The following is a 21,773-nucleotide window of genomic DNA, read 5'->3' on the forward strand; positions in this document are numbered from 1 at the left end:
AGATCATGCTGAAATGTTCTCTTTCCTCCCAGCTCCTGTTAGGAGTTGAGGAGTTCCTTTCTGTACTACTAAGGGCTGCCCCATGTAGAGCACACCTCAATGATCAATCCTGGACATTCCAGATGCACAGATATCCATGGTGGTTTTAGGATGCTTCTTAGAATCATAGACTTGGAAGGTACCACCAGGGTCATCTAGTCCAACCCCCTGCACAATGCAGGAAGTTCACAACTACCTCCCCCCACACACACACAGTGACACCCACTCTATGCCCAGAAGATGGCCAAGATGCCCTCCCTCTTATGATCTGCCTACGGTCATAGAATCAGCATTGCTGACAGATGGCCATCTAGCCTCTTCTTAAAAACCTCCAGGGAAGGAGAGCTTTCCACCTCCTGAGGAAGCCTGTTCCACTGAGGAACCGCTCTAACAGAAAATTCTTCCTAATGTTTTAGTTCATAACACAGTGGATATTTGTTCTGACAACAGTGGTGTGAATACAAAGCTGGGTGAAGACAGGAAGTTCAGAAATGTTGAATATAGTTAATTAACATTATTTTAGATATTCCTAATGACTTCAGGGTTTTATATAACAACTTAATCTGTACTTCTCTTTCTTTCTCTCTCTCACTCACCCAGTCTTTGTCAGCAAGGAGTAGACTCTGCCATCTGGGAACATGGAAGCAATAGTTTCTAACCCTGCTGGAGGGTCAAATGGCTTAGAAGAGCCTAAAAAAATGACGAGGGAGGACTGGAGGAAGAAGAAAGAATTGGAAGAGCAGAGAAAATTGGGCAATGCACCAGCTGAAGTGGATGAAGAAGGAAAGTAAGTCTTGCATACAACTGTGGATGTGTACTTTTTTTCATGGCTGCTAACGGAGCCATGGCTGCTCCCCCCCCCCATGTTTTCTTGTGTGGATGCTGTTTAATTTTTTAATAGCTGATATATTTAGAAAGAACTCGTTGAATCTCTTGAATATTTGGTATTGATATGACCGATTAAATCAGTCAGTTGCTGAATTGAATGCTTTCCCCCTTTTCAGTCTCTAAAATCAAAACGCTTGGGACGAATGGAAATCTTGAAATGTAGACTTTGTTAAACAAAATAGTAATGATGATAAAATACTGTGGGTTGGGGGTTTTAGGTCATGAGTTGTTTTTCACTTTATGTATGATTATTTGCAGTCGAATCCAAATAATGTTTACAAGATATACTCCCTAATTAACAACCATAGGATTGCCATGTTTAGACATTGTCTGTTGATACATTTAAAAGAGGGTGTTGTCTTCCTGTATTAACATTGTAATCCTGTATTAACACTGTAATCCTGGAGTAACTCTGCACTTTATTTGTGGTTTTTCCAAAGAGTGGAACCCCATATAATGTCTTGGTTATCCTGTTCTCTTAAACTTTCAGCTTAAAACCAGCTTGACTGGTGTGGGTTCTTTTCTGAAGATATTCTTCTTTGCCACACATACAAACCCAATATGGTTGGTTTATTTTGGTAGCTGAGGCTTTACTCTCCTTTCTGAAGTTTGTCAATCCATTTGGAAAACAAACTGTAAAACAGCAGGTTGTAAAATATTTATGTACCCGCCCATATATACTTCACCACTCACCTCTGCAGTCACTCTGTGTTTTAACAGCTTTTTGACTTTATTACAGAGACATCAATCCTCATATTCCTCAGTATATTTCCTCCGTGCCGTGGTATATAGACCCTTCAAAACGGCCTACACTAAAGCATCAGAGACCCCAGCCAGAGAAGCAGGAAGAATTTACAGCACAAGGAGAGTGGTATAAGAGAGGGGTCAAAGAGGTAGGTAACGTAATTAAAATACCTTACAAATTATGTTACTGCCTCCAGTGATTCAACAGGGAATCATGGAGCAAATCCTTACAAGTTTGCTTTGTTTTGCTCTTTTCTTTTCACAGGCACTCAAAAGCCAGAATTCCATGGCTTGGGCCTGCTTTCTCAGTACCAAATGTTAAAGGGCTGATAGAATTCGTAAGAATTTTTTTTTGCAAAACCAAACTGACCTTGCTGTAATCTGGTTCGTAAAAGGGAGAAAGTGCATGTGCTGTTGATAACCAATATTGCAGCAGGTGGGGTGGCATTTGAGAAGTTCCCTCATGCTCTCTAATGCTGGCTCAAATGCTGCTGCAGCATCTCCTCTCCCCATGGGGAAAGTGATAATTCTGTTGACGTTTTCAATTTAGGGGAAGAGCCATGTCTCAGTGGTAGAGCATGATTTTTCCCGTAGAAGGTTCCATTCTTGGCATGTCAAGTTATTAGAATTTCTGGTAGCGGATGCTGGGAACAGTGGCTGAGATCATGGAGAGCCACTGACCGTCAGAATATTTAGTACTGGGCTAAGTGGACCAATGGTTTGATTTGGCAGAAGGCAATTTAATATCTTTTTTTTCTGTTTAGAATATTGTTGCAACAAAATACCGCAAAGGAGCCTGTGAAAACTGTGGTTCATTAACACATAAGAAGAAAGATTGCCTGGAGGTAATCATTACCTTTGTTGTTGTCGTCGTCCAAATTGGGCTTCGGCTGAATTAACTGCCCATCTCAAAAACAGCATGATGGAGAAGACAACTGAAATTAAGTCTTCAAAGAAATAGCCTGGCTTGGTTTGTGAAATACAGATTTCCCCAGTGCTACACACTGGCTGATGCAGCTTTTCTGTGAGCTGTCCTCTGTGTCCTCTTGACCTCTTCAAAAGCTTATGCTAGGGATCATGGGACCTGCATGAACAAAAAGCCACACAGGTTAGGAGGGTTGCAGTGAGGCAGGGGAATGGGGCAGAATTGGCCCCCTTCTCCCTTTTCTATGCCCATCGATCCTCCAGTCTCCGGCATCAGCATTTCTGGGGTTAAAAGAGGCTGCTGAGGGGGCAGTGTGGGAGATATTTGTCTGGCGGCACATTTTAGTTGTGCATCATGAGGCCCATAGAGTAGCAATTGCACAGCTGATGTAAGAGTCATCGCCAGAGAGGGGCATGACTCAGTGGCTGGGTATCTGCTTGGCATGCAGAAGGTCCCAGGTTCAGTCCCTGGCATCTGCAGTCGAGAGGACCAGGTGATGTGAAAGACCTGAGACCCTGGAGAGCTGCTTCCAGTCTGACTAGACAATACTGACCTTGATGGACCAATGGTCTGATTCAGTATAAGGCATCTTCATATGTTCAGTCTCCTCTCTTACAGGCAGGGAAAAGTGGACAACAGCAATAAGGCAGCCATAACTTTCTGCACTGTGTGCTAATTTGATCATGGTGTGTATTGATTTGTAGCAGTGAAATTAAGGAAGCGTGAATAAATAACGTGGTCATTGGTCTCCCAAAGGATCGGGATAATGAAGAAGTACTGTGCTTTCTTCCCATCAGAGACCTAGAAAAGTCGGAGCAAAATTCACAGGAACAAACATTGCACCTGATGAGCACGCACAGCCTCAACTGAAGTTTGACTATGATGGAAAAAGAGACCGTTGGAATGGCTACAATCCAGAAGAGCACATGAAGATTGTAGAGGAATATTCCAAAGTTGATTTAGTAAGTAGGGTTTGTTAGTTTTTAACTGAGGAAAAAAACAAACAGACACTTTGGGGATAGAATCATAGAGTTGGAAGGGGCCATACAGGCCATCTAGTCCAACCCTCTGCTCAATGCAGGATCAGCCTAGAGCATCCCTGACAAGTGTTTGTCGAGCTGCTGCTTGAAGACTGCCAGAGGGGGAAGCTCACCATCTCCCTAGGCAGCTGGTTCCACTATTGAACAACTCATTCTGTAAAAAAAATCCTAATATCTTTCTGCTTATGATATAACCCATTATTGCGAGTTCTATCCACTGCTGCCAACAGGAACAGCTCCTTGCCCACCTCTAAGTGAGAGCCCTTCAAATACTTAAAGAGAGCAATCATGCCTGCCCTCCCCAACCTCTTCTTCTCCAGACTAAACCTTCCCAAGTCCCTCAGCCTTTCCTCATACGGCTTGGTCTCCAGGCTCCTGATCATCCTCATTACAACCTTTGTACAAAAAATACATAGGCAGTTTGTTTATCTTTATTATATTTAATTCTCAACAATTGCCTGAGAGAGTGGATCAAAAATGTCTGCGTGATGGGGCCACGGGTGGGGTAGATCCAGTGCCAGGTTTCAACAGGCACAAGAATTTCCACCTACAAATGCAGGATTTCAGAGGACATTTCAGTTTGCAACAGGAGTGGGGAGCTGAAAAAGTCATGCTCTGCAGGCAGAAATCCTCTTGCCCACATAAACAAGGTGTTGGATCCACTCTGGTGTTTTTCCACAAGCACTTGGCGCGTTAGTGAGATGATAAATTTCCTAACAGTTGGCGACAATTTTGGGTTATTGGTACTAAGTGTAATTTTGTGCGTAAAAACCAGTCTGATGACTAACATAATTGTTGTAGAAATGGTTAGTATATTGTCAGCAGTAATCCTGCTTTCCTCTGACACGTAGGCAAAGCGCACACTGAAAGCACAGAAACTGCAGGAAGAGTTGGCTTCGGGAAAACTGACAGAGCAGGTGGTAAGTGCAATGTACTTTATTCAGGTTTAGCAGCCCATAAGCCATACACCAAAAAAACATTTCAGGTAGGTCCACTGGAAACAAACCTATAACTTGCCCGCAAGTCGTGCATCTTCTAATAATATTACAAATGCTGGACAGGGCTTCCTTAAAATGTAGTGCTGTTAAACAACCAGTTAAGAAATGCTCTGTGAGGAGGTGAGACTTGCCTCTTCCATTCCATAAAGAAATTTTGAATTTCTTCACTAGGTGGCAGTGTAAACTCTGCCTCTTACTCCGAAGCTTCCTCTGAAACCAGAACCCTTTCTGGCTGGGATGACTATTTCATTAGGTTTGAGCTGCCAAGACCCAGGGACTCAATCACATGCCTTTTCATTATTCTTTTGGAAAATATTGCGTGTGGTGTCTTTTATGCCCCGCTTTTCTGTACCTTAAGGAGTCTCAAAGTGGCTTACTGTTAGGGCTGTGCATTCGGTAAAACCTGAACCGGAAAAAAGGTGGGAAAATGCCATTTCGCCTTTTTCCGGTTCGGCTTTTACTGAATGCAAAAAAGTGGGGAAAAGCCAAGCCAAAATAGCCAATTCTTGAATAAGCCTAAAATATTCGGGAATCGGTTATTTCCCGCCCGGGAGGGGAGAGCTTCCTTAAAATCCATGCTGCCAAAGCTGGCAGCATGGATCTTAATGAAACGCCCCTCCACCTGCCTTCCCAGGACTCCTGAGAAGGCGGGCAAGGGGTGCTTCAAAGTGATCCACGCATGGCAGAAATGAATTAAATAAGTAAATTTGACTGGGGAGGCATGATAAGAGAACAGCATGCATGAGGTTTTTTTTAAAGGTTTCATTCATTGGTTTCTGCTGTGCCTTGAAAAGCTCATCAACATGACACAAAATTGTTCTTTGGAGTATCTTATGAGTAAAAAGACTTGCAAGCTAGTAGCCTGTTTTGTTCCATGGCTTTCGCATTTGGTTTCCATTGTACCTACTTTTTAAGGTTCTCCATTGATTCTTCTCAAGCCACATGTTTTTTTGTTGCCCCAAGTCACATCTTTCCTTTGCAGTTTTGTACACAATGCTGATATGCCTTTCTGTTTGCCATAGAGCTCTCCAAGGCATCATTGGGGTGAAGAGGAACTAAATTCTCAAACGGTAAGCTACATGTCGCTCTGACCTGGATAGCCCAGGCTAGCCTGATCTTGTCAGATCCTGGAAGCTAAGCGTGGTCAGCCCTGGTTATTGCTTGGATGGGAGAACACCAAACAAGTCTAGAGTTGCAACACAGAGTCAGGCAATGGCAAACCACCTCTGAACATCTCTTGTCTTGAAAATCCTACAGGGTTGCTTTAAGTTGGCTGCCACTTGAAGGCACTTTCCACCACCAAGGCACATGTTGCAGAATGAAGGAGTGAAGGAATTGGTCTCATTCAGAAAAGATTGACATGGATATGAGCTTTTATTAAGTGGCAGAGGGGGGCTTCCACCAAATCTCCCCTCCCACGGCAAACCCTTGCTTTGCCCTGCGTGCAGTGCATGAGAGTCTTCCGTCCCCCAGGAACAGAATTTCAGGGAGCTCAACGGGTAGGAGCAGCAAGAGGGGTCAGTTTCACAAGCTCTGTTAGTGGATCTCATAGGGCGGAAGATACTTATGGGATTTCTTTGCTTGTTAGTGCATTTTTAAAGCATTGTCTAATTGCATCAAAATGAATTAATTAAAACTTTATAGCACAAGTAGGGATTTGAGATCTTAGTCTGACGCTAACGGCTGCACTACACTGGCTCTCCAGTACCCTGATAAATGCATGTTTAAACAGTTGTATTCTGATAATGAAGTGGTGAGAAGGCCAAATTTAGTTCACTACTAATAAGATTTTATTGATATCTTGTTGTTATTTTCTTCAAAGGTTTGACCAAGCAAACTTGTTCGGCTAATTGTCCCAGTGAGTTCTTGCCTTTGCTGGTGGTCTTTAGTAGCTTTCACTGGTTCGCTGGTCTATTTTCCCCTTCTTTCTTTTTCCAGGAGAGAGATCACAACAGTGAAGATGAGGATGAAGACAAATACGCAGACGACATTGACATGCCTGGGCAGAATTTTGACTCCAAGCGGCGCATTACCGTCCGGAACCTGCGTATTCGAGAAGATATTGCCAAAGTAAGCAGATGCGCAAAGTATTGTATAGCTGCTGCTCTTCTTCTAGTAGCCAAAGGAAGAAGCAGAACTCTGTCTTCTCCTGCTTTTCATTCCAGGCTCTAGTGATCATCTTGTGTGACCAATATGCCCCTCTTAACGCATAGACTCAAAAAAATTCTAGTAAGGTACAAACACTTCTTGTAAAGTCATCTATGTGAAAATGGTTTTAACGCAGACAAGAAAATGGGGGGTTGCTTTTTTGTCTGCCCGAAAACGATGATGAAATTATTCAAATTTTTGGATTGCTGAGGAGATAGTGGGGTTTTTTTATTAACAGTTGAGTTAGTTATACATCTGGCTACCTTCAGTGAGTTAAAATATCTCCAGGTGGGTGGAGATAGGGATGCACATCTGGACGCCATATGACAGCCTTGTAGTTACAGGGGGATGCTCTATGAGGACGGCATGTGTGGCTCTCTTCGTCTTTGTAAACGCACATCTGTTAGTCATAAGCCACGTTGCCTTCTCAAGGAAGTTGGAACACAGAATTGCAGCTGTTCTCTCTTTCTGTAGCACCACATGCCTGACAAAGGGCTGTGGATGTGGGGCTGGTGATGGCATAGAAAGGAGTGGCCGGGGGGGCTGGAGGGCATCCCAAGTAGTTTGGACCAACGCAGATTTGCCAACATTTTGGGAGAGGGCCTTGCTTTAACATTTCTGCATAGCTTTGTTACTTTAGTGGCTTGTTAGCAAATTGTCTGCGCAGGAGATCCACATTTCAGAGCCAGTGTTCTTGTCTCTCTTCAGTACTTGCGGAATCTAGATCCCAATTCAGCATACTATGATCCCAAGACCAGAGCAATGAGGGAAAATCCATATGCCAACGCAGGAAAGAATCCAGATGAGTAAGTCTGAAACTAGCTTGCTTCCATCACTGAAGTACATTACATTACACAAAGTGCTCCCTGTACATGTGTACAACCTTTCCTAAGTGCATCTAAAGCTGTCTGTGTTTCTTTGGGGACCTTTAAGCCTGAGTCCTGTTTCTGTAGGCAAGGCAGGGTATCTGCTTTCATCTTGGGTGCAATTGATTCGTTTACTACTCTGGAGTGGAGGAGGGAGGGAGTGCATCATTCACAGATATTGGCCGGGTGGAGTAATTACCTGGCATCCAAGTCAGGCCCTTAACAATAGGAGCCTTGGGGGATCTTCTGGGCTTGCTTGGCGTTTTATTTTCTGGCTAGCTTTAAAGTTACCTTTAATGACAGACAATCTGCTTTCTGAAACTGGGGAGGGACCCTCATGGCTGCTTTCCTTTGTCTAATACATCAGAGGTGCAAGATTCCAAGGGAAGGGGCCTCCTGGCGGGCTTATCCCAGGGAAGGGGTGCCCTCCTAGCAACAGTTACCTTATGTATTATTACAGACTTAGATATTTTGCTGCCATTGAACCCAGCAGTGGAAGTTGCAAGCGTATTAAAGCATTCAACTCAACAGGGAACAATCCTAGCCTGTACGAGAATCTTTGGGCGATCAGCTGTGATGCAGGAGGGTAGCAACCTGTGGCTGCTTCATGTCTGGTTTCAAAGATTACTTTCCTGAAGACAGGCTACAGTGTGACAGTCGTTCTCATGCCCGAACAGATGGCGTGCACAGCTGGTTTCGCACAAACATCAAAAGCAGCACTGCTGTTGACAGGTTGTGCTAATGGCTGGCATTAATGGCTTTGCATACATGGGAATGGCTCTTGAGAATCACTCTGAGTTTTCAAATACGGATTGAGAACCACCGCTGAGCCCCAGGATCAACAGTTGAGGAGGAGACAGTATTGTGATGTCATAAATGAATCTGTTGCTGAGGGGGAGAGGTAGTCGTTGCAACAATTACAAGGTCAAATCCTATTTTTTTCTTATAGGGTCAGTTATGCAGGTGATAACTTTGTTCGTTACACTGGGGATACCATTTCAATGGCACAAACGCAGTGTAAGTATTATATTTGGTAATCTGATTTTGCTGTAATAATGTCATCCGTCTGTTCTGAATAGAACATATTAAATATGATTTATTTGGGGGGAAATTACTTCCTCCAATAAAAAGATGGGTATGTCACACCTGGACAGGCTGAGTGCCTAAACCAAGTGAAGGAGGCAGGTGCGAGTGGGGCCTCTAAAAGGATGGGGGAGGGAATCCCCGTTCCCTCATGCAGCTGCAGGTGTAAACTTTCAGCAGGCTGAAAGCATCACTTGCCTCCCTTCAGCATAGGGCCTAAGGAGTGGGGGAAAGAACGGGGCTTAGGGCATACTCCTCTGAACCCTACTGTGAGACACACTCTGGCAGGACACTCTACCCAGCCTGGCCAGAAGTGAACATGGCCGGGTAAGCCCAATGCTGGCGGAGGGGTAGGGATCAGGCCTTCAGCCTATCGGATAAAGGAGGGAGGAGTACTAAAGGAAGGGGAAGAGCACTAAGCAGAAGTATGGAGGACCTCTGGAGGGGGAAGGAGCCCTCAGGATCCCAGGGGAGATTGGGAGAGGCCAGCACTGGAGGGAGGATACACTGGGCCCACCCATAACACTTACCGTATTTTTTGCTCTATAAGATGCACTTTTTTCCTCCTCAAAAGTGAGGAGAAATGTCAGTGCGTCTTATGGAGTAAATGCAGCGGCAGCAGGGCGCGGAGCCGGCCGCCCCGGGAGCCGGCTGGGATGCCGCCAGCTGGGGCCAGGAGGCCCCTCCCAGCCACCCAGTGCAGGGCAGAGCAGTTTAACCTCCCCCTGCGCTTCCCGGTCCCGAGGCTCAGCTGTTGGGCGGGTCCTCGGACCGGGAAGCGCGGAGTGTGTGTGCCGAGGTTAAACTGCTCTGCCCTGCCTGCCTTCTTTTTCCTCCCTTAAAAACTAGGTGCATCTTATGGTCAGGTGTGTCTTATACAGCGAAAAATACGGTACCTTGAGACGCTGATGCATGTGGGTGAGGGAGCACTGGAGATACAGCTCCTGTAAGAAAATAAGGGGAATTAGTGGGGGAGCACAGGCCAAGGCGGAGCCAAAAAGGGGAACCTGCCAGCAATCGGAGGAGACCCTAGTCTCCAGTCTGAGGCCTGATTGGTGTGACACATACCTCTGAGCTCCCAATCTCTACCCACCCAAGGATTCCTCAAACGGAGAGGAGTCATTTTCCCCCTTCCAGCCCAAAGGATACCTGATGTGTGTTGACCTCAGAATATACTCCCACAGAGGCCTATCCCCGTAAGAGACCAGAGCCAGTTCATTCGCTCAAGGCTGCCTTTTCCTAGTATGCACAGAGGGGCAGCAGCTGTCTCCGTGGCCCTAAATCCAGGGATACCTGCAGCAGTCCCTGGTCTCCAACCAGGTACATCTGAAATGGAACAGAGGAATGTCTATAGCATTGGCAGCATGGAGCTGGGAAACACTGGTGGGGAGTGAAGAGGGAGAATAAGAGATCTGTCTTCCCCCCCTCCCCCGTGAAATTTTTATAGAGCGATGGTTAATATTTTGAAATTAGTTTTGATCAGAATAAATTGATAACATTCTTCCTTTTTCTTTTAAATCTCTATCAAGTATTTGCTTGGGAGGCTTATGAAAAAGGCTCTGAAGTACATCTCCAAGCAGATCCTACAAAACTTGAACTCTTGTACAAATCCTTCAAAGTGAAAAAAGAGGACTTCAAGGAACAGCAGAAAGAGAGCATCCTGGAGAGGGTAAATAATGTTTATTGGAACTTTTATATTCTGTGCTGTCTTCCTCAGAGAGGTTGCATGCTCCCCTGAGAGATGGCAATGGCAGCAGGAGCTACCATTCAAGCACTTTGGGGGTTATTACTTTATCCTTTTAAAATCTCTTTAATATTGTGGTTTTAAAACAAATACAGTAGAGATCGTTATCAAAATAATGTAACTTCACTTGAATGTTTGAAAGGGCATTGGGTCTGGCTCTTGGGAGAATTAATATCACTCACAAAAATTCTAAAACCAGATGGTCGCAGCATAGGAAAAACTCGTTATGAGACATGGAGGCAAGGCCACAAACCCATAGGGAAAGAGTATGTGCTTTAGCTAACTAGCCAGACTGATTTTAGGAGTAGGTGAGGATAGTTTAAATTGTTAAAAGATCAGCAGAGGGAGACAAGGCAGGAGTGAGGCACCACTTTGTCTTGCCTGGACTCCGCTCATAAAGATTTCTCTAATATATTGTTCATTTTAATATTTTAATTGTTTTGCCTTTTTGTATAAAGTGTTCTGAAAACATGAAAAAAATGTATCAAGTACTCGTAATGGATGGCTGCTTTCTCACATTAACAGAAGTGTGAGAATCTCACCAATGTTCTTGGGAATATGAAGTGTGTTCTCTTAAAAGGAGCACTAGCGTAAGAAACTGTAAATATGAATATCATGGTGGTTGTATGTGAAGCAGTTCTGGCTGAGTGAAAACTATATCATTAAAAGTGAGCCCCCCTCTGAAGGTTTTCAAATTGTTTTTTTTTTCTCCTTGTAGTATGGAGGGCAAGAACATCTGGATGCCCCACCAAACGAATTACTGCTTGCTCAAACGGAAGATTACGTGGAATATTCTAGACATGGAACAGTTATTAAAGGCCAGGAAAAGGCTGTTGCTCGTTCTAAATATGAGGAAGACGTTACGATCAACAATCACACAGTAAGCACCTTGACCAAGGAACATACATACGATCAGGTTTGTCGGATCAGACCATAGGCACATCTGGTTCGGCATCCTCTTTCATACAGCAGCCAACCAGCTGGCACCAAACCTCCATGCCGTCTCTCAAATGCCAGCTGCAGTCCTCAGGTTGCCACCTGCTAGTTGTTTCTCCATTTAGAATAGCCCATCTGGCATCAACTAGATACCCTTTTTAGGATACATCGACAAGAACTGTACACAATATTGCAAATGCAGCTGCGCCACTGATAGATGGGAATTCTGTGTTTTCAGGGAAAGTAATGCTTCCACACTCTTCTATGTCTGCTATCGTGTCTTGAATGAGAACTCTGCAGTCTTTTTGGTAAGCACACTATTATATCTTTTTTTCTCCTGCAGTGTATTTGGGGTTCCTATTGGAAGGATGGCAGATGGGGCTATAAATGCTGCTACTCATTTGTCAAGTATTCGTATTGCACAGGAGAAGCTGGAAAAGAAATTGCTGTAAGAAACCCCATGTTCTTTACTATCGCCATTGACAACAACACCTTTACATTTTTAAACCTAGCCTAATGGTTCCCTCTTTTAGAAATCTGATTCTTTTACCTCTTCCTTCCATATGTAGAATGCTGATGAAGGACTGCCTGCTGGAGAATCCAATGAGGAAGAGTATATGACTGCTCCCAAAACTCTTGTAGAGGTAGGTTGCCCTTTCTTCTGTCTGTGTCATGGGGGGGGGGGATGACAGAAAGTTAAGGGTTCTAGAGCATGTACCTGCTTAACTTCAAGATCGATTTTAAAAATTGAAGATAAGAAAGCACAGCTCAAATATTGCTTTGATTTTTTTAAACATTTGTATCTCTAAATTCACCAGTGCTTGGTACTCCTAAATCTGATGCAAGGTATGAGTTGGATCCAGTGGTAGACTTCTGGTAACTGAAAGGGAAAATCTTTGCTGATTCCTCCATCCTGCTATGGACCTCTGACTCACCCCTTGTTCTGTTCCTGGAGGTCCCCTCTCTCTCTAGGATAGTGGTTCTCAACCTTTTTCCGACTGTGGCCCCCTTCCGACCTTGTTTCCTTCCTGTGGTCCCCCTGTCCTTTCTTAGAAAAGTAGCTATTTAAATGTTTTGTTTGTAAATAGCCAAGGAACTAAGACGCATAAACAGCCACAAAATGCACACATGCAGTTCTTATTGAGAAACTGAAATTTACAACAAATACCCCACAAAAAGGGAACGCAACACGCTAATAAACAAAAATGTTCACATACAAGGGAGAACAAAGCCTCTACAACTGTTTTCTATTTTCTTCACTTTTCTGTTTTCTTTTCTCGGTCACTTCTCTGTTTTCTTCCCTTCTCACTTCCCTCTGTGGCCCCCTAGTCTCGTGCCGTGGCCCCCCATTTATGCAATTTTCACCCCCTTGTAATATCCTGGGGGGGCCCGGGGGGCCATATGGCCCCAGGTTGAGAACCACTGCTCTATGGCATTGAAGTCCCTCCCCTCTCCAACCCCCCCTCCTCAGGCTCCCCACCCCCAAATCTCCAGGTATTTCACAACTTGGAGCTGGCAACCCTAACTTGAAGACACTTTTTATGACCGTTTTTCAGTTCTACCTTTACGCTAAGCTGTAACCAGAGCAAATTCACTCTATGATATATCTGCATCACTTACATTGGTGGTGTATCAGCTTAACTGTCAAGGGTTTCTAGAGGAATCCTGAGATTTGAAGATTTCAAGGATGCTGAGTAATATTTAATACAGCTGTTCTCAAACTTTAACAACTCAAGGGCCTCCATTTCGATTTAAACTCATATGCTGACACCCACCAAGCCCCAGGTAGCTCTCTTTAAAGTACATGGGAAGCCACACGTCTCCCACAGAGGTCTCCTCCTCCTCCTCCTCTGGCGACCTCAGAACAATACAGTGAGAAACACATCAGTTTAAAAGCAAGTTTAAGTAAAATGTCTGTATCGTCTGTACCTGCCGTACACAGTTGGCTCTTACAGGGTAGATGGTTCTAGGGCAGTGATGGCGAACCTTTTAGAGACCGAGTGCCAAAACTGCAACCAAAACCCCACTTATTTATCGCCGAGTGCCAATGCGGCAATGTAACCTGAATACCACCCCCAGAGGGGGCCCAGAGGGAGAGGCTAGGGTTACCAAGTTCCTCTTCGCCATGAGTGGGAGGTTTTTGGGGTGGCGCCTGAGGAGGGCGGGGTTTGGGGAAGGACTTCAGTGCCATAGAGTCCAATTGCCAAAGTGGCAATTTTTTCCAGGGGAACTGATCTCTATTGGTTGGAGATCACCTGTAATAGCAGATCTCCAGCTAGTACCTGGAGATTGGCAACTAGTTCCTTAGTGTTTTCTCTCTACATATCAAGACAAATGGAAAGCTGTTTGGAGGATAGCTTGTGGGCACTTCAAAGGTGGAATAGGACTGCACGCCCCTCCGCCCGCACAGACCCAGAGGGTGCCGGAGAAGCTGCTGGAGGGAAGGAAGGAAGGAAGGAAGGAAGGAAGGAAGGAAAGAAGGGAAGGGAGGGGGAAAGGGAAGGGAGGGAGAGAAAGAAAGAAAAAGAGAGAGAAAGGGAGAAAGAAATGGAGCAAGGGAGAGAAAGAAAAGGACAAAGGGAGACAGAAAAAGAAAGAGGCCATTTATACATGGAAGGTTTTGCCTTGGATTTGCCACTCGGTGGGGCGCGGCGGCAGGCTTGTGAGAGGCGAGCAGGGTGGGGCAGAGGGCGCCTCCTTCACACCCACCGACCAGCCATGCCCCTCCGCCCGCACAGGCCCAGAGGGCGCCGGAGAAGCCGCCGGCCATGCCGAGTGTGAGCGCTCAGCTTCTGTTCCCCGCTCTCCCACCCGCCTGGCTGGCCGCGCACGCTCCAGCGGCGGCAATGACGGCAGCTTCTGTGGGAGAGTCCGGGGGCCACTGCCAATGATGTCGGAGGTTCCCCACCCCTGGGCTACAGCCTCCCCCATCCGGGGTGGGGCAGAGCCGGAAAGGCCAGCGGCTTGGAGGAACCGTGAGTGCCGGCAGAAAGGGCTACGCGTGCCGGAAGTGGCACCCGTGCCATAGGTTCGCCAACACGGTTCTAGGGGCATCATTTTGGGAAACATTTCGAGCTGCAGTGAGATGGGAAAGGCAATAAAGCGCTCCTGCTGAAGGAAATCCCTTCCATTAGCAGAAATTACCATCCCTATAAATGCATTTATTCCATTAGCTTCATGACTCAACCAACGTACTTACCTTCTTCCTAATGCCTTATCTCATGGTGTTTGTTCTGTGATCTCCTCTTCCAAACCCAACACAAGTACTGAGCTCTCTGGGTACTCTGACGTTTTTTGCTAGTGTGTGTGTGTGTAAAGTGCCCTCAAGTCGCAGCCGACTTAAGGCGACCCCTTATGGGGTTTTCATGGTAAGAGACTAACAGAGGTGGATGCCAGTGCCTTCCTCTGTACAGCAACCCTGGACTTCCTTGGTGGTCTCCCATCCAGATACTAACCAGGGCTGACCCTGCTTAGCTTCTGAGATCTGACAAGATCAGGCTAGCCTGGGCCATCCAGGTCGGGGCTTTAGCTAGTGTGCACACCCATAATAGAGGTATGACAAGAGCCCTGTGGCGCAGAGTGGTAAGCTGCAGTACTGCAGTCCAAGTTCTGCTCACGACCTAAGTTCGATCCCAACAGAAGTTGGTTTCAGGTAGCCGGCTCAGGGTTGACTCAGCCTTCCATCATTCCGAGGTCGGTGGAATGACTACTCAGCTTGCTGGGGGTAAAGGGAAGATGACTGGGGAAGGCACTGGCAAACCACCCTGTAAAACAAAGTCTGCCTAGGAAACATCAGGATGTGACATCACCCCATGGGTCAGGATGACCCAGTGCTTGCACAGGGGACCTTTACCTTTTTTTAATAGAGGTATGAATGTGAAGCTGTTCCCGTCATGGCTAGATTGGGTCAGCATTATGGCTTTCATGTATGTAGAGGGCCGATTGACTTGGGCAAATTATCTTTTGCAGGTCCTTTTTTAATACTATTTTTTCCTGTCTTCTACAGATGCATCAAGAAAAACAGAGAGAAGAAAAGAAGAAAAAGAAGAAAAAGCATAAGAAGAGTACTAGTTCTGATAGTGATGGTGAAGACCGAAGGAAACAGGAAAAACTTAAAAAGGTATGCTTGAAGGAAGAATTGTTTTTGTCCCACACACAAGCGATTCACAAACTGTAGAGCAGGAATCCTTCACTGGGGGATTGGGGGACAGGGAGGACGCAAAGTTCCAGGGAAAGATAAGGTTCAAAGGCAGATGGTGTCTTCCTGTCCAACCAGCCAAGGCCTGTGTAGACCGAATGCCCCTGCAGCAGACCCTTATTGATCCACACCAGATTTGGGGGCTGGCTGTTCCTTCACTGCCTCGTCATCCCAGTGTGCTTTGGAGACTAGAAAGAAAGATCTACTAGTTTGTTCTCTGTTTCCTTGTGTGTGGTTTTAGAAAAGGGCTTGGAGTATCTCGCTCTATTCTTCTAATGCCCCTGCAGGATTACTGCTCCGTTCCACAGATCTGTGCACATAACAGCAGGCTATATGCCCGTGAGTGAGTGCAAAGATGGGGCAGGTTATTGGTGCTGGGTTTTGCTGGCCCCAGAAGGTAACGTAGGCTTAGCAGAGAGTCCCAGAGTTCAGAAACTTTTGAAAAACGCTGCTTTAAACCACAGCTTCTCTTGTGTAATGGGCAGGGACAGTGAGATAATATATTAGAATCACAGACTTGGAAGGGGCCATACAGGCCATCTTCTAGTCCAACCCCCTGCTCAATACAGGGTCAACCTAGCGCATCCCCGACAAATGTTTGTCCAGTCGATCTTAATGACTGCCAGTGAGGGGGAGTTCACCACCTCCCTAGCTAGCCGATTTCACTGTAAAAAAAATGTTCCTAATATCTAGCCAGTACCTTCCTGTCTGTAATTTAAACCCATTAGTATGGGTCCTATCCTCTGCTGCCGACAGGAACAGCTCCCTGCCCTCCTCTAAGTGACAGCCCTTCAAATACTTAAAGAGAGTAATCATGTCCCCTCTCAGCCTCCTTTCTCCAGATTAAACATTCCCAACTCTCTCAGCCTTTCCTCATAGGGATTGGCCCCCAGGCCCCTGATCATACTCGTCGCTCTCCTCTGCACCCACTCCATTCTGTCCACATCCTGTTCACATCCTACTTTTATCTTGAGTGATTTCCCTTTTTAGTTTCACTCACAAGGCTTGGCATAGAGAGGAGAGGCCAGCAATTTACATTCCTAGGGCGAAATCTACCTCAGAAGGAGCCATTAGTTCCCTACTGACCATAACCCTTTCTGTTTTCGGTCTCCTTTCTTTACTGAGAAGTGAGCAAGTCTGTATTGGTCCTTTCCACCTGTTCACTGGCTACTCTGTTGTAGCTCTGGGCTCAGTCGTAAGGTTTTTATGGCTGGTGGTTTCTTTTCAGGCCCTAAACGCAGAAGAAGCCCGTCTCCTCCATGTGAAAGAGATCATGCAGTTAGATGAGAGAAAGAGGCCCTATAACAGCATGTACGAAAGCCGGGAGCCGACAGAAGAGGAAATGGAGGCTTATCAGATGAAGCGCCAGCGACCAGATGATCCTATGGCCTCTTTCTTGGGGCAGTAGTAGCTGTGAGAAGAACTCACAAGCCCACAGGACTCGGGCTATGTGTTTATACTCTGTTACTAAGTGGACAAACCTCTATGAGTTTTCTGCATTGTGTATATATTATTCTGCTAAAAGAGTTTTCTGCAGGTTTTTCAGCTGACGATACCCAGGTTCAGATCCAGCCAACCACCAGCAAAAGATGTTGGGAGACGTGGATTTTTCCTGCATTCTACTCCCCTGAGCATTTCCTTTCTAGACAAATGATTCCTGGAATTACAAGACCCATGTGAACTTAACAGCATACACAGGTTAAGGAGCTGCAGTGAGGAGGGGAAGAAATAGAGGAGGATTGCGACTGTTTGCCAACACAGGTCCTGCCACTCCCAGAATAATCTTTCCAGGGGTCAGAAGGAACTGGAAATTGGGACCACAAAAGGCCAAAAATCAGCTGGCAGCATATTCCATAGGGTCAGTGGATGTCACTTGTTTAAACAAGTTCAGCGTTCCGATTTAACAAATTCTGATTTAACTAAATCAGACTCTTTAAGACAGCAAGGGATTTGTTGCTTTGATGCAAGTACAGAACTGTGTAGTAATATGTCCTTTCACTTATAGATTTTACAGAGTTTAATACAAAGCCCTTAAAGTTATTGAATGGGGAGAAATGTTGTGAAGAGCCAGTCTAACACTAGAATTCTGATTTTTTTTCCCCTTCTGAAACAGTGGTTTGGAGCTTGACACCACCTCCTATGCTCACTGTAAATTAAAACTCATCAGAATTGTACTTATCGTTCGAAACTTATAGTTCAAAGAGCTGTTCTTTTTCTAAAAATGATAACTGTCACACTATTATCCTCTCCCAAAACATCCTGCAACACATTTAAGATGATCCAGTCTTTCACTGCATCTATCCACCGCTATGCACAAAGCAGGGCATAAAAGGACATTCCCAAGCAATTCCCACATACACACTGCCCATGTGCAGGCTGTGCATGTACACTGTGGGGGGGAGCAAATTGACATGTGGTCTTTAGTTACAGCTATGAAATGTGCTGTCTAATATTGCTATACTGTAGCTGGGCTAGAGTCCCAAGACATGTGATAGGGTACTGTACCAAATTATATTCTGACCTTGCTTTTTCTTGAGATTCCAAGGCTCAGCTATCAGCAATTTTTTTGCCAATTACATTCTTTCCTTGGGAAATTTCCTGACTTCTTTTGGGGCTTAAAGTGGACTTGCATTCAGCATATCATCAAAGTTGCCATGTATCCTAAAGTAATACCTGCCTACAGCATTGTGGTATGTTTTTTAGAATCCTGAGATTTAAAAAAAAATGTTTGAGAGCTGCAATTCCTTTGCTTTTATGGACAGATACAGAATTATCTGTCTTGCAGAATTATCTTAGCCTTGCAGAATTATTGTGGCGCAACTGTTCATTCTCTAAAGCCCACTTCCAGGGTAAATTTGATTTAAATCAAATCAATGTAAATATTTAAAAAAACTTGTCAGTAAGACTACATTTAAATCATATTTTCTACACTCTTTTACGGCCTGCTGCCATTATAGGTTTTCTCCTCCAGGGAGAGAATAACATGATAAACCTCAGGCTATACACACAAAGATCCCAAGACTTGTGGAATATTCTGCTCAAAAGGTTTCGCTTTCATTTTTACTGCTTGCCCCTCCTGTTAGATGCAAAAGCATTCCCCTATTCCCTGGCACAGATCCGCCGAGAACAAGGGACGACTTAGGTTTTTTCTTTAGAAGCAAGAGGTATATTTATTTATTTATGCCAACATAAGAGAGAATATGGGTCTCCTGACCTGAAACCACACTTCTGAATTATTATACAAAATGGAGAGATATTTATACACTTCTAGAATTCTTTGTTTGATTAAATTTCATTTTACATAGATTGTAAACGCCCCATTACACAATATGAGCTCACTCTAACACCTTGTATCATGCACTGAGACAAACTTTAGGATCTACTGTTCCCTACTGGCTTATATAGGTAACTACAGCCTACAAATATTAATTAACAAATAATAAACGTATACCTTTATATATATTTTTGTGCTCTTATTAAATCAAAAACATTAAAATTCTATACTTCCCTCACTCACTCCTCCCACTTAGCTCCTTGTGCAGATCTATTCCACTGGCTAACGTGGATATCGACATTTAAGTTTTGTTTCCTAACATCCTTTTTAAAAATAAAAATGGCAGCAGGAGTTGAGCACGGTCTGTCCTTATGTACTGCACAACGTATTGGTACATAACATTGTCGGCAAATGGCAGTTAAAAAATGAGTCCCTAATTCCATTCTAGGCTGTTTTATTAAGTCAGATAATTTTATATATTAACCTTTGCCTGGTCAAATAGACCGTATCAATAAATATCTATGTTCTAGGCTATCCCTTTAAGGGTTGTTGGGCATTATACGAGCTTTATCCTTTTTCAGTGTTTTTTTTTAAATCATAATTTAGTCCTTGTCTGTTTGATACACAGCGTTTTAGCTGTAAAGTTGGTCCAAATGGAGCAGCCAGAATCTGGCTTCCCAACCAAATGCAGTCTAAGTGTACAATACTGTTTTGCTAATAAAAACCGTTCTCAATCCATTCTCTCTAGGGATGCTGCGCAAACAAACAAGGACAAGCATAGAATGTACAGTATTCAAGTAACAAATATAGCTGGTATTGCACAAGAGATTTGTGGGTTCTGAGACCAAAGAAGCTAGGAGTTTGAGAAGAGAGCCGGTCAACAGAAAGCCAAACCCCTATGTAAATCCACTTTGTTTTGGTTCTCTTCTCCCTCCCCCTTACTGTGGCTGACCAATACTAAGGACTCAAATACTAAATACACCTGACATATGTTGGTCATGGGTGTGCGATAGGGTTGCCAGCTCTGGGTTGGGAAATACCTGGGGATTTGGGAGTGGAGCCTGAAGAAGGTGGGGTTGAGAGGGGAGGGACTTCGATGCCATAGAGTCCAATTGCCAAAGCAGCCATTTTCTCCAGGTGAAATGATCTCTATCGGCTGGAGAGCAATTGTAGTAGCAGGACATCTCCAGCTAGTACCTGGAGGTTGGCAACCCTAGTGCATGACCAGACTCAGCGAAAGGGAGGAAGAGCTGGGTTTCCCTTTCAATAGTAGAAATGGCAGCAGCCCTCCCCCCCCCCCCCATTGTTTCTACTGGCAAAAGTGGGGCAGGAGAGAAACCAGAAGCGTCTTCTCCTCCCCTTGCAGCATCTGAGTGAGTCCAGGCATGCACCTGAATTTGAGCCTGCAACTCAATGGTCTACAAAGTGACACTTTGAAAGCAGCTCGGCAATGCAAGGGCATGTCAGATCGCATCCCAGGATGCTGCTGTGAGGCAGAGGAGGAGGCAAGAAGCAAACTGATGGGGATTATGCACAAATTAAGGCTTGTTTAGTACAGCCGGTAGATTAAAGGAGCTTTACAACATGTGGTTTAGCATGACATTTTAAGTGCAAACAAGCCCCTGCTCCTTCATGTCCTGGAGCACACAATAAGCAAACAGCGATTCAACATTCACATATTCTCCTTTCTACAAAGAACAATAACCCTGTACTGCGGAGAAACAGTACTGCCAGCTGCAGGAGTAGTTGGGCAGGTTCACCAAGACCCAACAATACAGGCTATAAAAACAGATGGAAAAATGTAAAAGAGAAGAAGGAAGTAGCCAACATGAAAGTGGGGGCAGCATTTACACAGAGAGAGAGAAAAACATGCAGGATTCACTAACATTCTTCTAAACAAAGTTATGTCAACTTTCCTGTCTCTTAAGCATCACCCCTCCCTCCTCCAGGAATATGTTGTAAATGTGTTTGGCCTAAGGGGTCTGGAGCCTTTGACAAAGGGATGTTAATGTTCTTTAATGACTATGGATATTTTCTCAATGGAGACACAACTGTGCTGGAGAAGGTGCCCCCCCCCCCCAGGTAAGCAGGAAGAGGGGGTGAAAGAGAGAGAAGCACACAGGAGGCTGAAGTTGGTTCCCAGTTCCAAATGTGTGAATCCAATTACAAATACTCAGGATAATTTAAAAGCTCTGAACCCCAAAATCAGGTTTGGACCCACCACAAATTGTATGACCCCAAATTCAGGGACTGCCCTCCAAAGGGATATATGCTGTTTCCTGGTCCAAGCCCAGTTCTTGTGCCATCTGCTCCAAAGTGAGATGCTTCCAGGGCAAATGCACATGCAGAAATGGAAGAAGCTGCATTCCCAAATAAGCATTTGACCTACCCAGATTCACAGGTTCCATTGTCCTACATCTAAACTTTGGATCAGTCCCTCCTTCTGCATAATATTACAAATATTTATTGTTCTCTGCAAAACCCTCTGCTATCTTGAAAGTTATGGTTCTAAGTCCTTTTTATTTTTAAAAAAGCTAATGTTCGTTGTGGTCATTATTTTGTGGTTTTATATCTCATAATACTTGGTTTTGGTTAATTTCTGGAAAATGCATCTGGAGCTGTACTACAAAGTTAACTTTTAACAAATGCTTTCCTTTTGCTTCATCCTGTTTGTTTCTCAGTGCAATGCTAAGTGCCTCTTATCTATACTGGCTTTGATCAATTGTCCAGGAATTCACTGTTTTTCCTTCACATGTAAGTGGCAAAATAGTTCTTCGTAATTGGTAATTGTAATTAGTAATACTACTACCATACCATCTCAGGTTCATTCGCTTGTTATCTTGCAACATTATATATGCCTTCAAATGTCAGCATTGCCCTTCCATTCTCT

The 21,773-nt window shown here is 44.6% G+C and overlaps 1 protein-coding gene across 1 annotated transcript; it reads left to right on the forward strand.

Annotated features, from left to right (window-relative positions):
- Positions 1-668: 668 nt before the first annotated feature.
- SLU7 (SLU7 homolog, splicing factor) lies at positions 669-17,049 on the forward strand. Its single transcript, XM_056853233.1, has 15 exons — positions 669-826; positions 1,667-1,820; positions 2,436-2,516; positions 3,394-3,558; positions 4,488-4,556; positions 5,657-5,704; positions 6,573-6,704; positions 7,491-7,588; positions 8,598-8,665; positions 10,261-10,400; positions 11,194-11,355; positions 11,755-11,859; positions 11,981-12,055; positions 15,418-15,531; positions 16,838-17,049. The coding sequence occupies exons 1-15, from the start codon at positions 678-680 to the stop codon at positions 17,015-17,017; spliced, it is 1,740 nt and encodes a 579-aa protein (XP_056709211.1). The 5' UTR covers positions 669-677; the 3' UTR covers positions 17,018-17,049.
- Positions 17,050-21,773: the final 4,724 nt, after the last annotated feature.

This window comes from Euleptes europaea, chromosome 1, assembly GCF_029931775.1.
Source record: "Euleptes europaea isolate rEulEur1 chromosome 1, rEulEur1.hap1, whole genome shotgun sequence".
NCBI classification, from domain to species: Eukaryota; Metazoa; Chordata; class Lepidosauria; order Squamata; family Sphaerodactylidae; genus Euleptes; species Euleptes europaea.

Coding starts and splice junctions, on each gene's coding strand:
- SLU7 (XM_056853233.1), top strand. CDS start 678: ATGGAAGCAATAGTTTCTAACCCTGCTGGAGGGTCAAATGGCTTAGAA. Junction 4,557..5,656: donor GAAAACTGACAGAGCAGGTG/GTAAGTGCAATG, acceptor TGTTTGCCATAG/AGCTCTCCAAGGCATCATTG. Junction 6,705..7,490: donor TTCGAGAAGATATTGCCAAA/GTAAGCAGATGC, acceptor GTCTCTCTTCAG/TACTTGCGGAATCTAGATCC.